The 15,763-nt window shown below is 41.6% G+C and overlaps 1 protein-coding gene across 1 annotated transcript; it reads left to right on the top strand.

The window, feature by feature from the left end:
• The first annotated feature begins 4,420 nt into the window (after positions 1-4,420).
• pik3ap1 (phosphoinositide-3-kinase adaptor protein 1) lies at positions 4,421-15,094 on the top strand. The gene is made up of 17 exons (XM_070977604.1): positions 4,421-4,610; positions 5,474-5,899; positions 6,460-6,704; positions 6,889-7,033; positions 7,123-7,265; positions 7,353-7,485; positions 7,728-7,924; positions 8,033-8,210; positions 8,300-8,362; positions 8,453-8,701; positions 8,801-8,860; positions 9,671-9,864; positions 9,952-10,024; positions 10,204-10,377; positions 12,244-12,314; positions 13,151-13,251; positions 14,359-15,094. The coding sequence occupies exons 1-17, from the start codon at positions 4,580-4,582 to the stop codon at positions 14,474-14,476; spliced, it is 2,601 nt and encodes an 866-aa protein (XP_070833705.1). The 5' UTR covers positions 4,421-4,579; the 3' UTR covers positions 14,477-15,094.
• Positions 15,095-15,763: the final 669 nt, after the last annotated feature.

Here is a 15,763-nt window from a genome sequence, read left to right as displayed (position 1 = left end):
AATCTTATCCTGCTGTTTGCTCATCATTTCCTGTGCCTAGTTATTCCACACCTAAACTCCATTTAAGTTTTTAATAACATTTTAGAATAGTTCCCATTCAGGTAAACAGAATCTGATTACCTTGATGGATTGAAAATGTATGTCTGACGGTAGTTTATTTGATTTATTTATTCAAGGGGCCTCAAATGGAAGCACTTTAGCTGAGGCAAACAAATGGCTGCCGTACCTTTTCCAAGAGCACAGTGTTTACAGAAACTGTGAGATTTTCTATTTTGTTAGCCTCCGCACTTCTCTATTCCAGTGTGGAGCAACACTAAGAATAAAAATAATGTCAGCCTGACTTGATTTGTTTGTTCAGCCAGATTTTTTTTTGGTCAGCATATTATTGTTGCAACATGCGTATAATGATGGGTCCCACAATCCACCTGTTCAAGAGAAAAATACAGTCCGGCGGGATAGATTGCGTGACTTTAGATATTTCTAAAAACTGAATGCATGCACACTCAGCTCCAGAGGCCAATGAGCAGGAGGCTCAAACTATTCTGGGATAGTTTTGGATTTCCCTCTCTCCATAAGCCTCTCATTGTGTTAGAGGACCTGCTTTGTACAAGTGCTGGCCAGCTGCTTACCAAATGAGGTTATAGTGTTTCCCTATCAACTGTAAATTTCAATAATTTGTTGGAGGGGCCTCTCACTGTCAGTTTTTATCATATTATCAATGACGACTCAATTTTCCTCTGCCACTCCATCTCAAGCACTGACCCCCGGCCCTATTACAGTCCTGTAATGAAGTGCAATGGAGTGGTAATTGGTCCACATTATACCAGATCAGGTAACATTAGACTTATTTTCTTATCACAATGAGCCCTGCTGGTGACTCTCAATGAGAAACCAAACACAGTTCCTTTCTTATGCAGGCTATCATCCAAATAACATTTCAGCTGCAGACCCCTTTCCCCATTTCAGTTTTCCATTTCAAGATTGCACTCCATGTCCTCAGACTGTGCTTTGTTTCTAGTTTCCTCCGCTTTAAAGGTCTCTCAAACAGCCTCAGAGGCAGAGCAGATATGAGGTAGAGCTTTCTCGGGATGGGGAAGTACAGTAAATGAGAGGGTAACATGACCATTATGCGGGCAATATTAGATGTACAGTACTCTCCTGCCCCTGTGTGACAGCCTCCTGCCTCAGAGTGCTTGGTGCTTAGTAACTCGAGTTTTGATATTTTTCCTGTTATTCTGTCATTGCGGAATTACACGCCTCTCGACGAACTGAGCAAATTTCACAAGCTTATGAAATTGTTTCAAAGTGCCAAAATGCATTTCCTCCGTTCCTCGAAATTATCTCAGTGGAAATACGAAGTTTTTGCCTAGGAGGCGCATTATGTGGCTGTTATTGAAATCAAATTCAGAAAATTGGCACAAATCAATTTTCTCATTCCTGTTGCAACAACCATGCGTCTGTCAGCAGCAGAGGAGATTTCACAATGGGTTAACTAAGAAAAGTTGCGAAAAATGATTTTTGCCCATGTTTAAATAATTAAGGGGAAAAATGAAATGTGCAATTTCCAGGAAAATAAGCCAACCATGTTCAGCATGCCTCATATTAAACCTCACATGAAGAGGTCCGGCAAACATCTGTGCATGACTCAGGTAGACGTAGACTAAAATAATGGTCAGTGATAGGCTGTTACTGTAACACTAACTAATCTGAGCTGAACTTTGGTGCTCCGAGAGGCAGGATGTCAGGTCTTTGTCGTGAACTGACGCACGCTCCTTGGCGGAGTCGCTCTGCGCGCTGAAAACACACTGCACACCAAAAGGACAGGATATTGGATAACAAGGTTAAAACATAGGAGCAAAAATATTCTCTTATTAAACTCAGGCTGCAGGGATTTGATTTGAGCCACCTAATAGATAGTGGTTTCAAGAGAGCCCAAACAAAAGGTAACGGGCCGGTCATGCTTATGGTAGCTAATGGCAGAGTTAGAAGAAATTAGAGGATTCTTTTTCTACAGGAAATTGTACTTAAAGGCGGGTCATGGATCACCCTGCTCTTCACAGGCAGCTTCAGAAGGCAGAGTGAACTTTTGCTGCGGCCATTAAAAGGTCTCCGTCGTAGAAAGAGGTCAAAGCAGAAACAAAACTAATTGCACGACTGTAGGAAGGCAAAGCTGTGGAAATTGATTTTGCGGCTGGAATTCACGGTTACGCAAGGGAGTAAACTCTTGTCGTGTGATTCTGTAACTAGAATTAAAGAAACTGAAGATTGAGGACGGGGCAAACCTGCATGTACAAGCCAAAATAAACCAAACACGGAGAAAACGTTTTAGACCAAGAACAGCTTCTTGGCTTTGATTCGACAAGCGTGTGGAAATTTGTTGAAGTAAATCTACACGAGATGTGAAGTGGGCTGTTTTGTTGAGCTGTTTCAGGTGCTGCCACAGAATCCCCTGTGAGCGCTTTGTTGGGCTGCGATCAGGCTCATCAACTCGCAATGATCGTGATCGCCGATGATTGCTTTGTGTTTATTGGCATTTGCCTCGCCCTCCAAATGCTTCAGTGGGTCTAAAGCATGCCAGGAAAATACACCTCAATGTAGCCTTCAACACTTTTTACATGCAGCATAAATATGTGTGAAAAGGGGCTTTAAGCTCTGCAACCTCTCTGGTGTTTGTTGTTGCAGCCCACACCACCTGCTCTCATGTTAGATTGAGGCTTCATTCAGTTGATTTAGTTTTTCATCTGTGTGTGCTGAACCGTTTTTGACCGTTTAAGCGATCCATGAATTGCAGTGTTGGACACTGAAGCATCTTCATCACTTTACAGAAGGTAGTGCACATGCCAAGGACATAAACTCATAAACTGGCAGACAGTAAAAATAATAACTAGAGAGAAGTGCATTCCCCCTCCAATCCAAGACGTCTTTATAAGTATTCCATCAGTGAGAGAAGTACGTGTCTTTTTCTTTTACAACATAAGTCCATCTCTCCAAAGAAAGACAGGCTGCATCCACATTCCCATTTAAAGTATTCCATCATCCTGCTGGCCTGCAGAGGTCCAAACAGTTTGCCTCTGTCAGTGTGGCATGCTGGTCTTGTCTTTAGTTCATTCTTCCACACCAACTTTCACTTAAGCCGAGGAGGAAGATTTGGTGTTTGGAACTGTTTTTTCCTCCAAGTGAGTTCCTGCCAAGTAAAGATGCTCAGACCAACTCCCCACATTTACAGATATGTTCAGGCTCTCTAACCAGAGTAGCACATTTGAATAAACCCTAAGTATGATGGGATGTTACTAATTATCTTACCACACCTGCGTAGACATACCTGGATCCCTCATCTGCATGCCTCGCATTGTCTGCTTTCCTCTGTTGTTCACTTGTCTGCATAGCGACTGCTGATGGAGACCATCTGCTGGCTAACGTAAGCGATTGTCTGCCGCCCTCTAGTGGTTGTACCCATGCAGTGCCATGTGTCACAATCAGTTTCTGCAATCAGTGAAATTCTTGGGGAATCTGGAACTTCACAAACTGAGTAATAGTGACACCATAGAGATGATTCATTCAGTTCATTGACTCATTCATTCACTCATTTGCCTGTTTAACTTAGGAAGTACACTGTGTGCCTGTGTGTGTGTGTGTGTGTGTGTGTGTGTGTGTGTGTGTGTGTGTGTGTGTGTGTGTGTGTGTGTGTGTGTGTGTGTGTGTGTGTGTGTGTGTGTGTGTGTGTGTGAGACAGTTTTCAGTCAGCATTTATTTGAGCACAAAAATAACTCTGTGCTAAAGACAGGGTTATAATCATGAAAGTGATGTTATTACAAATGTTATAGCTTATACAACACAAAGCCTAAAAATACACACTTAGAAAAATCACCTTCACTGTCACTTTTAATAGTAACTGAAGGTAACATGATCATGGTGTTGCTGTTTGGACATGAGCAGGTTTATTCATTTCAGATACAGTCTCACAGTATCACTGACTGTCAGACTTCAACGACACAAAGCACTTTTTGTTAAGGAAGTGAAAAAACGGAAGAGTCATTTGACTCACACAACAGGTGAATTGATGTATTTGTGTGGGGGTGTGTTTTGGTATCTGTTTGGTCTCGCATGCATGTGCATGTGTGTCTACGCAGTGTTTTTGAGAACAGAGAGCAAAAACATTTCAGAAGTGTTTCTTTCATGAAAGACAAGAGGCTTTTTGTTAAGCTGTTTTCTGAGTCAAGGTCAGTGTCTGCATGCCTCAAAATTCAATACTCCTTATCTTGTGTTGCTTTCATTATCTGAACATGACTAATGAAGAACAGGCATGATGACTGTCATCACATTTTGCACGACATCACACCACTGTGCTGCATTTTCTCACTTCTTCAACTGTTTCAGGAAGTGGGGCAGAGTCACCAAAATCAGGAAACTAAGGGTTGCTATTAATACAACTGAGCAAAGAGCTGTACTGTAGCTGGTGAAAGCTAAAAACCGTCTCATTCGAAGAGGAAAGCAGCTGAAGTGAACTTGAGAAACCAAAAGGACATATTTGGGATGTTCCTTGTGGGCTGATTTTGTCCACATTTGAGGCTTCACAACCATGGAAGAACCGGTGTCACATATTCAATCAGGTGAATATGACATTTCTTCTATAACTGTGTTTTTAGTCAGTTTCAGGTGGTGAAAATAAGATATATATTTACATAAAAACAGCTCTGTACAGATGTCATTTATTACACAATGAAGATATGTCATTTAGAATGCTTTTCCTCTTCAGATGTGATACGTTCATTTATTGAACTTTATTTAACTTTTATTTAGAATTCTTTTCTGAGCTTTTTTTTTTTTTTTTTTAAAGAAAAGAGGAAGCAAGCATCTTAGCTTCCTGTATGATTAAATTCATATGTAGGTTACTTGATCATTTCCCACTTCCAAAACTGAATCGGTCATGTTATCAGTCCCTTAAGAAACAGATGGCAAGTCTTTCTGCCTCGTCATCAGTGGCAAATGTGATGAAGGTGAAATGGTCGAGTTGGATTTCTTTCCCTGTTAGCGTGTACAGAGGTGAACTTGACCTGATTAAACACTGTAATGAGTCAAACAAAATTACTCTGACCAGTGTTGACACAGTGCAATGTTTGCACAACTCCTTGTTGGCTCCGCGCTGACATATCAAACAAATCGGACATTCATTCTCTAACCACAGTCACCTTGACATTTCACAGCCGGACAGCTGGTATGTTGTGGAGCATTTACCTGACAAACACTACCTGCTGCAACATGGAAGCCAACACATAATATGACCAGTGTCATATCATTAGCTTAATGTTTGAGACGATTACTAGATTGTGATTCATTTCACGTGGTCAGGCTGGATCAGCAATGTTTAAGAGGAACTAATGATTGATATTTTCCAGCTTTGGTAAGGCAGTTTTCAGACTGTTTGAATGCATGTACTGTACACACTCACTGTGTAATACATTCTGTTTTTCAGCTAATTCTGAATCACACTCAGCACACGAGCTGGTAATTCTGCACACAGCTGACGCACAGGAATGGGCAGCGTATCTGCAGCAGATCATGAAATCCTCCCGGAAATTCCGCAAACGGGACATTTTGCTGTATGTGGTCGGCCCAGCTGATCAGCTCCACGGATATAACTTTGAGTATTTCCAAAGCTGCAAATGCATTGTGCTGCTCTTCACGGCAGCACTGCTGGACATGCTCTGTGACCCTGAACTGCAGGGAGCGCTTCAGAGACTCCTTTATCCTCCACACAGAGTGGTGGCGCTGCTGTGCGGCGTGTCAGAGGACAACATACCGACGGAGAGCTTCGAAGACTGGCCGAGCTGGAGAAAGGTCTCTGCTGAGGATGACCCCACTCTCTACATTTCTGCCATTATGGAGTCCATCACTGAGAGTACGCAAAATTAATCATACTTTATTATTTCTTTTATTGTGCCTTTAAAGAAATATAAGCAATTAAAGGGCCAGTTCACACAAATTACATGAAATGGAACTGTGATAAGCTGAATTATATGGTAAAGTTATGATGTCAAACTCAGCTCCACTGCAATGCAAGTGAATGAAATTTCATATTGTATGCAGTGGTCAAGATTTGACAAGAAATGTTTGAGGGGAAAAAAAACATTAGCCTCTTGCCTGTGCAGAACAGTGTCCTGGTTAATCAGGTTAATCCACAGATTTGCAGTTTTCATTTGGACTGCTTTTTGCTGAAGAAATAGTACACAGATGAAATTTCCCTCACCTCTGCTGTGTGCACTGGCAGAACTTTAAAACTTCAGTACGTGAAACCATCTGCAGAGGCGAGAGGAAGTGAATTTGCATGTGTCAACTTAGCCTTTTACCCTTTAGCTGAATACTTAAAGGCAACATGAAACACCTTTGAGCTACGTAGAATATTTAGGTCACCGCAGAAGTAGCTGATTTGTTGATAATAATGACTATTTTTATTCAAAGGCAGGCAAGTGGAGGCTGAAAATGAGCGAGAGGCTGCAGCTGTAGCAGAGTTGCACAATGCAGCGGCCTCTTCAACCGAAAATCCCACGGCTGAAGAAAAAGAGGAAGTGGTGTCAGGAGAGCAAAAAGAAACTGTCCTGAAGGACGAAGAACCGGTGAGCAGGGGGAATTCAACGAGTGAGGAAAGGAGCGCACCCACGCACCTCACCTGTCTCACCGTTCAACCAAGCAGAGTTCTGTGCGGGGTAAGACTGAAGTTACCGCGCAATCAATACAATATACCTGTGGATCGGAGCTGCCTCCAAGGCAACGCCATGTGAACTCAGTGCCTTTAATTGTGTGACAGAGATGATGAACAGAAGTGCTGGTTTGCTGGTATCAATACAATTCTAAATACTAAGAAGGCATGTTTTTTTGTTTTGTTTTTAGGCATTGGAGACACTTTATATCATTTTCACTCATAAAGTAGACAATCAGTCAGTACCAGAGGTGGAGTTTTCATCTGAAGCTGTCGCTGCAAAAAGGGTTGCGGCCACTGTGGAGAATGAATACACTATAAGTGTGACTGCACCTGGCAAGTATCTCCAGGAAATCACATGACCTCAGTCTATTTTGACGGTATCGATGGAAAGATCTTGAAAACTTTTCTTCGTTTTTTTCCAGATATGCCTGCCGGAGTGGTATCACTCATCATGCACGCTGACCAATCCTGCGTCAGCTTGAGGCCTGTTACGTATTATACCAACATGGGAGAAGTCAGTCATTATCTTGAACACGCTGCTGATCCTGTTAACTTCATCTGCCAGGTGGGACATTATGTCATAAAGTAAACATGGTTGTGTTTTACTCATTTTATGGCTCTCCAGTTTATGCAAGCCTTTTTCTTCTTTCAGGCCTTCAACTTGACGTCGAATGCAACAGAATCGCTCGACAACATGCTAACTGACTCCTTAAAATCCAGGATGCCTGCAACTGGTCTTCAGCTGTTTGGAATCAGACAGATTGAGGAAGACAATATGGCCGCATGTGAGTGCTGTGCAGATTTCTTGTTCTGTTTATTGCCAGAGCTGATTTATTTGGGGGCATTCCCCAGATAACTCCAGATAAGTTGGGGCCAGATCTTGTGTTGCTGCAAGTGTATTACTGGAAGCATATGCTCTGCACCTCTGCAATGCCTGTTTGAGCTGTTATGATGAAACCCCAGTGAGCAAAAGTGGTCAGCATGCAGTCATGTAAACTGTTGAAGCTGATTACTTTCTGTCCTTCAGATCAGCGTAACGAGGAACTTCCCACGCTGCTCCACTTTGCTGCTAAGTACGGCTTGAAGAAGCTGACCACCATTCTCCTTCAGTGTCCTGGGGCTCTGCAAGCTTACAGCGTGATGAACAAAGATGGAGACTACCCAAACACGCTGGCAGAGAAGAGTGGCTTCTCCGATCTCAGACAGTTCATGGATGAATTCGTTGTATGTCCAGAGCTTATTCTTATTTTTCCAATGAGTCCAACGGTATGTTGTCAGATTGTGATTTTCTTAGTCACTGTCCGCCTGTCTCTTGTGTTCAAACAAATCTAGGAGACAGCAGACATGCTCAAGTCTCACTTTGCAGACTCCATCGACACAGACGGGAGTGCAGATGTGTATGAGTTGATGTCAGCTACCTCTCAAGATATCATGATGAAATACTCAGGTTGCTCAGAGGACATATATGAGTCAATGCTGGGGATTGATCCTGAATGTGCAGAGGACCTATGTAAGATTAATATCATCTCATTTAACAATGACGTACATTACAAAACTGCTGGTTAAGCTGCTGCTGATGATCCTGCTTTGTTTTTTTAGATGAGGTGATGAGTGCGGTAGACGAGAACCCTGAGGAAGTTATGCTTAGGAAGTTCTTCCAAGGTACACATTTGAGTAACTTTGAAAGCAATGACTTTAAAGTAGCAGCGTGTATGAAGAGTGTGTGTCATGCGTTTTTGTTGTGTCCTTCAGCGAAGCCACATGCCAGTGTAAACCAGGACAACGACGAGCACCATCAAAGTGAGGAAGCAGAAAAAGATGATCGTGATGATGTAGATCAAGCTGAAGAAGAGGAGGATCCATACAAGCTCTGCCCAGAGGATATCTATGATACTGTGGATGCAAACAGTACCTATAACCCTGTAATCCTGAACCGTCCACCGGCCCCCATCCCCAGACCCGAGTCTGAGTCTGAAAAGTCTATGACATACATCTCTAGAGGTATTGAGCAGTCCCTTTGTACTTCCCAAAATGTTCTCTTCTATTACATTTCATTAATCTGCTCCCCAGGCAAAGGTTGATAATAGATATTTCTGACAGTGTTTTCAGATAAAGGCACATCTGATCGAAGTGCAACGCCAGAAATGGGATATTCTGCAGGTAAAGAACACTTTAAAGAATTCAAAATAATAACCCCCTAAAAGATTAAAAGTCATGTCTGCGGCAGATATTCCATGGCTGACATAAAGAATTAGGAATAAAATGATTTTTAATGTGAACGTTTCAGTGATGTAATCATGAAACTTCTTTTGAAATTTGCAGCGAGACATCATCTTGCTGTTTTGTGATATCGTGTGAGTGCAAACATGAGACAGGTCATGTGACACTAGGAAAACCAACAAGTTTTGAAATTTGTTTGGTCAGACTGATCTGCATCTTGTTTTGAGTTGCATGTGAGCCTTATTTGCATCACCTTCTCATAGCTGGCAGATGAAAATAAAGTCCACCATTTGTATTTACTGTGTAACTAATCTAAGAGAAGAGGTAGACCATACTGTGACCACCAAGGTTAAGAAATTTCAGTCTGGGGAATTACTCTGTTCAGCTCTGCAGCCCAACTCGTCTAAGATCACACTACAATATGTGGTGCTGCAGTTATTTTGATCGGCCAGTTAGTGAACCTCGTATCATGACGGCTGTATTTATGCATTCACGGAAAGCTGAGATGATTGCTGTTAATATTTTATTTTTCATTTTAACCACAGGTCCTTATTAGGCATTTTAATGTGTTTTAATTTGATTAAAACACAATTCTGCCTCCACACCAGCTTTGCACATGAAGCAGCTGCACAACTCCACATTGTTTTTTCTAGTTACCAATTTCCCCAAAAAAATGTTTTATGTTGTCTCTGTGCAGTGTAAGATTTCACAGTTGTTTGACAGCTCCTCTGTCCTTTTCCACCCATCCAGCTCAGCCTGTGGCGCTCCCCCCCTCTCCTGACTATGACCCCTACGCTGGGATGAAGACACCTGGTCAGAGGCAGCTCATATCTCTGCAGGAAAGGGTGAAAGTGGGTGAAATCACTGTGGATGAGGCCGTCCAAGAGTTCAAGGCCTGGCAGTTTGACCATGAGCGGAGGTCCAACTCCATACGCTATCAGCAGGTAGATAGACACTTTATGGTCTGTCGAGTGTTGATCATCGCTCGAGGATCCAACGTGTGTCATGTGTAACGTTTCTGTCTTCTTCAGGAAAATCTGAAGCGATTACGAGACAGCATCACCAGGCGTCACAAGGAGAGACAGAAGACGGGAAAGGAGCTTGGTAGAATCACTTGATTATCTGAATATTTATTTATGGCTCTGATGCTTTTTAACACGATGGACTGACTGTTAGCGTTTCTTACAGTTATAAAATGATTCATTTTGGTCTCCACACAGTGGAAAATCACATCCTGTTGTTTTGCATAATGCTAACATTTGATGTGGTCTCTCCCCTGTTAGATTATGAGATAAGCGCTCCGCTGCAGAGGAACCTATACTGGGGCTCCACTATGACATTAGAGTGTTCTGTGTATGAGCCAGCACCCAGAGAGATGGCCCCTCCTCCTCCCCGCCCAGCGGCGCACATTATCCAGAGAGGCAGCTGGAAGACAGGTAGCACGTCCAGCACGTCCAGTGAGTCATGATGCTTTTTTCTTGGTTTGTTTGGCTCGTATTTCAGCATGCTGGCTCAGTGTTTAGAGCTGTGATTAAACAGCGTAGGTTCTCAGCTCTCCGCATTCAGGAGAACAAAATAAGTCTCACGTAGTGGCACTTGGAGGCAGTGGTGATATTGGAAGCACTGACATTTGTAGTTGTTTATACTTTTCATGAAAAAGCTTCAATTTTCCTCTTTTTTGTCATTTAACCAACTGGGTGCAACTTGGGTAGAGGGGGGTCAAAATGCTTGAAGCTAAATCCAGTGGAATAATCCCAAACTAGATTCAGTAGTGGGCAGAGTGAACTTGACTCAAGAATGTTTTTTCCATGCAGCAACTAGAGAGATGTTTGTCAATAAATTCATTTTCTTCTGACTTGGTAGAAAATAGCATTACTTCTCTTCTATTACTTCTGAGCAGCTGCCTGCCATTGGAAATAATGTAATGCTCACGATAATGGCAGCCATCTTATTACCCGTAAGAGATACCAGCATTTTGGATGTCCTCCCTTACATGTTTAGAGCGTTGTTTCACACTTCAACATTGCTTCACTTCAAACAAGCCTTAGCTTCCTCTTTCTGTTTTATCACTGCATGATGCACAATGTGTTCAGTATCTGCAAGCAAACCAGGGTTTCTTGCTGGCTGAGAATATTCCCATTCCTACTCTGAATCCATCACTCCCACCATGTTGGGTTGATAGAGGTTTCAACTGGGGCTGATTTAAGTGCTATCTGTGACCCGCACCTGAATGGGGCTGTTGCTCATTTGCAAGAAAAACATGGATTTCCTTGGTATAATGTCTCGAAATGCCTGCTAATCAGAAACAAGTTAGTAATCAGAAACATGACAAACAAGCCCGGCTATGACGGTGCCCTCTGTCTGTGATGTGTTTCAATCTGTTAACACTCCCCCTATGAATACAAATTTGATCAAATGGAAGAAAGAACAGGTGAAAGAAATCTCTGAGGAGCTTTGGCTATTTATTCTTGAGGAGATTCACTCTTGCTCTGTTTATTCTGGACATTATCACAGATTAATGTCATTCATGGACTCAGTTATTCATAGATAAAATTACTCAACGGATTTCCTGAGAACTCCCCGGTGAGCAAACCTGCTGCGGTGCTTCACCCTTTGGCCCAAGATACGTAACTGCTCTGAAATTTTAAAATGTGCCTGAAATACTTGTCTCACCAATTATTTCCCCTTTCCTATATTTCAACACATTACGCACGTCTCAGATTTCACTCGAACACTTACAAAGAAACACAACAATTCCTCACAGACAGCTTGTGTGAAAGTTCTTACGCTCTAGAAGTAACGGAAATTTCCTCCTGTAAGATGACAGTTTGACAAATGAAGGTTCTCTGTTAAAGACAGACGTTTGATAAGATCATTAAACCTTAACAGTAACTGTGTGTTTAAGTATGTATGAAGTCTAGGTTATTTACATGCTTTATGAAGGAACTGTCTCTTTATCTTCCTGTGCTTTGTGTCATTTTGGTATTGCTCAAGAAAACTTACGTTCAACTAAAAAGAAAAAAAATACGCATGCGCAAATATCAGAGGAGCACAAACACTGCGCTTTCAAGTCCACTGATGTGTTGACCACAATTGGAAAATTTTACTGCCAGCCTCATGATTCTCGCATTTAGCCTGTCTGTTCTCTGAAATTATTCTCGCTCTGATCGCTCACACCTCTTCCTGCAGACATGCTGTACAAGTGCCATGTTTTTGTAGCGAGACTCATTTGTATTGACATTATGGCATAATTCACAACAAGCACTAAAACTTGAAATCAGCTGTTGTCTTTCCACATGAACCCATTTTTTTCTTCACGTCAGGCACTGAGAGCAACAGACTGAGCACTCACAGCACCTTCAGCTACAGCAGCGGGACAGAACCTGACTTTGAGGTGAGCCTCAATCACCAATAAGAGCGTTTGCCTTTTCAGTGCACGTAGCAGCAGCATTCTTCACACGTGCTTACGCATCAGAAACACTGTGCCAACAAACCAACTGAACCTCCGCTTTCGGTTGTGGTGCTGCACATGTCGGACCCTGTCCTCTGCTCCTGTAACATGCACGACATAAATAAACACCAATAGATGAGTCTGGTTTTATTCTGGCGTCACCAGCTGCTTCAGTTCTTAGGATACTTAAAAGTGCAGTTTTACTTCTAGCATGAAATCGTTAACAGACTCAAACTTCTCGTGTAATCTTTGAAGCACATGTTGCACAATAGTTCCTCAGAAATCGTTCGGGATCAAATGTGATCAGAACTGTGATGCTTTTGCTACAGATTTCAGATTGTGACACTTTTGAAACCCCTGCTCACATCCTGAGGTCTTATATCTGAAGGGGCCTGCAGCTGACAACGCTTTTCTCTATTTACTCATCTGCTGATGATCTTTTGGTTAATGCAGTCATCATTGGCTCTGTCATATGTCAGAAAAATAGTGTAAATGTCAATTTCCTAAAGCACAAGTTGATCTCTTCTATCTGCTTGTTTTGTCTGACTAATGTGAACTTCACTTTTATGTCACACACGATTAAGAGATGAGACAACTGAGAAGCTAGAACAAGAGATTTTGGCACTTCTGCTTAAAAAATTACAGTTTTATTGATTAATCGATTAATTGAGTCATTGTTGTAAAGGTAGAGCATAGTATTTATTGAATGTTTGATTTGTCACAGTATTTAATTTAAAGTGCTGTAGGTGTTGTCACATACATTTTTTTTTTTTTTAAAGGACGGGATAGAAAATCTCCCTCCTCCACCACGACCTCCGCGGCCGTCTGATGCTGCAGCCCACATGACTCCACCCAGGATTCCTCCACGGGTCCCGGAAAGGTCAGTTTAAAGACCAATTATTGAGTTTACTCACACATGTGCATTTAATATAATACAGTAAAAAACAATATGACACAAATGCATATAGAACAATGCGATGTAGCAAATGTATCACGTTGCAATGTGGTGATGCTTAATAGCAATTAAAATAGAAGTGTAGATGTTTGATATGTGTAGACGTGGAGTGAAACAGTAAATGATGGACAGGAAATGTTCACCCACCAGTGATTCACAGCTGTGCATTGGGAGGAAGCCTAAATGAGAAAGTGATGAAGGTGTTAATATTCATGCAGCGTAAACCTATAAATAACAACAATACACAAAGTGAGAGAGCCCACACTGAGAACACCTTCAAATGAAAGCACAGATCAAAGTGGCGCTAAAAACGGTTTCATTGCTAACAATAACTGCACTGAATTCCTGTAACTTCGAGAGACTGAAACAGTCTGATGAGTTTCAGCGATAGACGTCTTATCGCTTTCAAAAGTCATGTGGGGAAGAGTACTGTGTGTACTACAGCATGCCAGATGCATGCTCTGCTACACCTTTGATTCGTTCAGCTGGTAATGTACTCTATATATCGCCTGTCTCTCTCGTTCATGCTACCTTTCTCTGTGCCAGCGCTGAAGAAACGTCTAGCTGAACCCATCTTTGTTCTGGTACACGGGGAATTTAGTATTGCCCCCCAGGCTGTACTCAATTATTGAACACATATGACACTCACCTCCGCTAACCTAACCTCTGCAGCTGCCTCTCTTTGGTGAGGCATCTGATGTCAGATTGTAGTGATGATGATGATGCGACTGGCAGCTGGTTTACCAGGTGTGGGTCAGTCCGTCTTGAGTGGAGCCGGGTCAGTTTTGAAAAGAGCTGCTCTCAGTAGTTGGTTGGCACATCACTGCAGTGGTTCAGATACCTTTTCCATTCAGTACAAACTCTTAAATGTATTCAAATGGATAAGAAAGGTGAAAGAACCTATTTTGTTTGTAGAGATATGTTCTCCTTGAGTTTAGTTTTTTCTGATAATCACAGATTCACCCACTCTTCACTGTGTGTTCACGTGTGCGACAGAGCCGCTGACCTTACAGCACTGTCTGCTTCTCGTAGGGTGCCAGAGAAGATGCTGCATGAGCGCTACATATCCTGCCCGACTCGAGCACTTCCTCAAAGACCCACCCAGAGGCACATAAACTCAGCACCTCCCATACCTCGCCGTCTGCGGTGATCCACGCACGTCCACTTAAAACCTGAAGTTATGGGTTATTTTTATTTAAGACGGATGAAGGAGTCAGAGTTCCTCTGTAAGCAACCAGCCAGATTTAACAAGATGAATCTGCACAGAGTTTTATTTTGTTTGAAATTCAATTCAATGAATTTAATTCCCCTTAATATTTCACTGTGTCTGTGAGTGTACGTCTGTGATATTCAGTGTATATATTCTGTTCTTACTGTAAACATGTGGTGTTTTTCACCTCTAATAACTCTGAAACAGTTCATCCTTTCACTGTGATACTTGTAAAGTATCTCCAACAAAACATATTATAGGTTTGGAGTATTTTTGTCCTCTATATTGTCAGTTTTTACATGTGTAATGTGTCAAAATAGGGAAAAGGCGAAACAATTTGTTGTATTCGAAATCTTAATTATGATATTTAAACATGGCTGTCGGTGGGTCTCCTGTAAAGTTAACTGACCCAGTGAAGTTAATGCTGTCTTCACCAGAGATATGTATGATTATATAATGCTTGTGGTTAACTGTGAGTTGTTCTGACATTATATTCTACTTATTTTACCTCAAATAATGTCACTGTTATATTGTTAAAGGACTTAGAGTTTGGTTGTGTGTATTCAGAATTCATGTGTGGATGTTAAAATAACCTTTAGGATGAGCCTTTAGGAAGTCTCTTTTGTGGTACGTCAGACTTGTAACTTCTGAATTTCATAATGAAATATAGTAATATGCTCCTTTTCTATACTTGAACGTGTCCTTAATTCAGTCGACTCCTTTACAACCATCATTGATTCATTTGTGCAATATGAGGTTTGGTCACTTGGTGGAGCTAAAAGCGGCCTCCACTAACATTTTTTACATGTATTTGAAAAGCTTTTCCTGGTTGATTTGGTCTCATTAAGCATGCAACGCTTAAACCAAATGACTCATGATTTCACTGTTATGATTAGAAGAGAACACTAACTGCCAAATCTGTCCCCTGTGAAGAGGAGAGACACATGCACAAAGTGTGAGAGACTGCAGTCAGATTGGATTTCTGGTCAAAACTTTCAAAGTAAAATCTGTACCCTTAAACACAGGCATCAAAGTGAAACTGAAGAGTATTTTCTATCTGTAGAAACACCATTACAAGCATGTATAGATTTGTGGTTTATTATCTTATGAGGATATTTGTCCAAATAAATAAATAAATAAATAAATAAATTATACTGGTAAAGATAATGTTATAAAAATGTGGTCCAAAGTCCAAGCTAAGAAAAAAATGCTTTTATAAGAGAATTA

Source organism: Chaetodon trifascialis, chromosome 13, assembly GCF_039877785.1.
Source record: "Chaetodon trifascialis isolate fChaTrf1 chromosome 13, fChaTrf1.hap1, whole genome shotgun sequence".
NCBI lineage: Eukaryota > Metazoa > Chordata > Actinopteri > Chaetodontiformes > Chaetodontidae > Chaetodon > Chaetodon trifascialis.
Note: the sequence above shows the minus strand (reverse complement) of the source record. Positions and strands in the feature narration are given on the sequence as shown.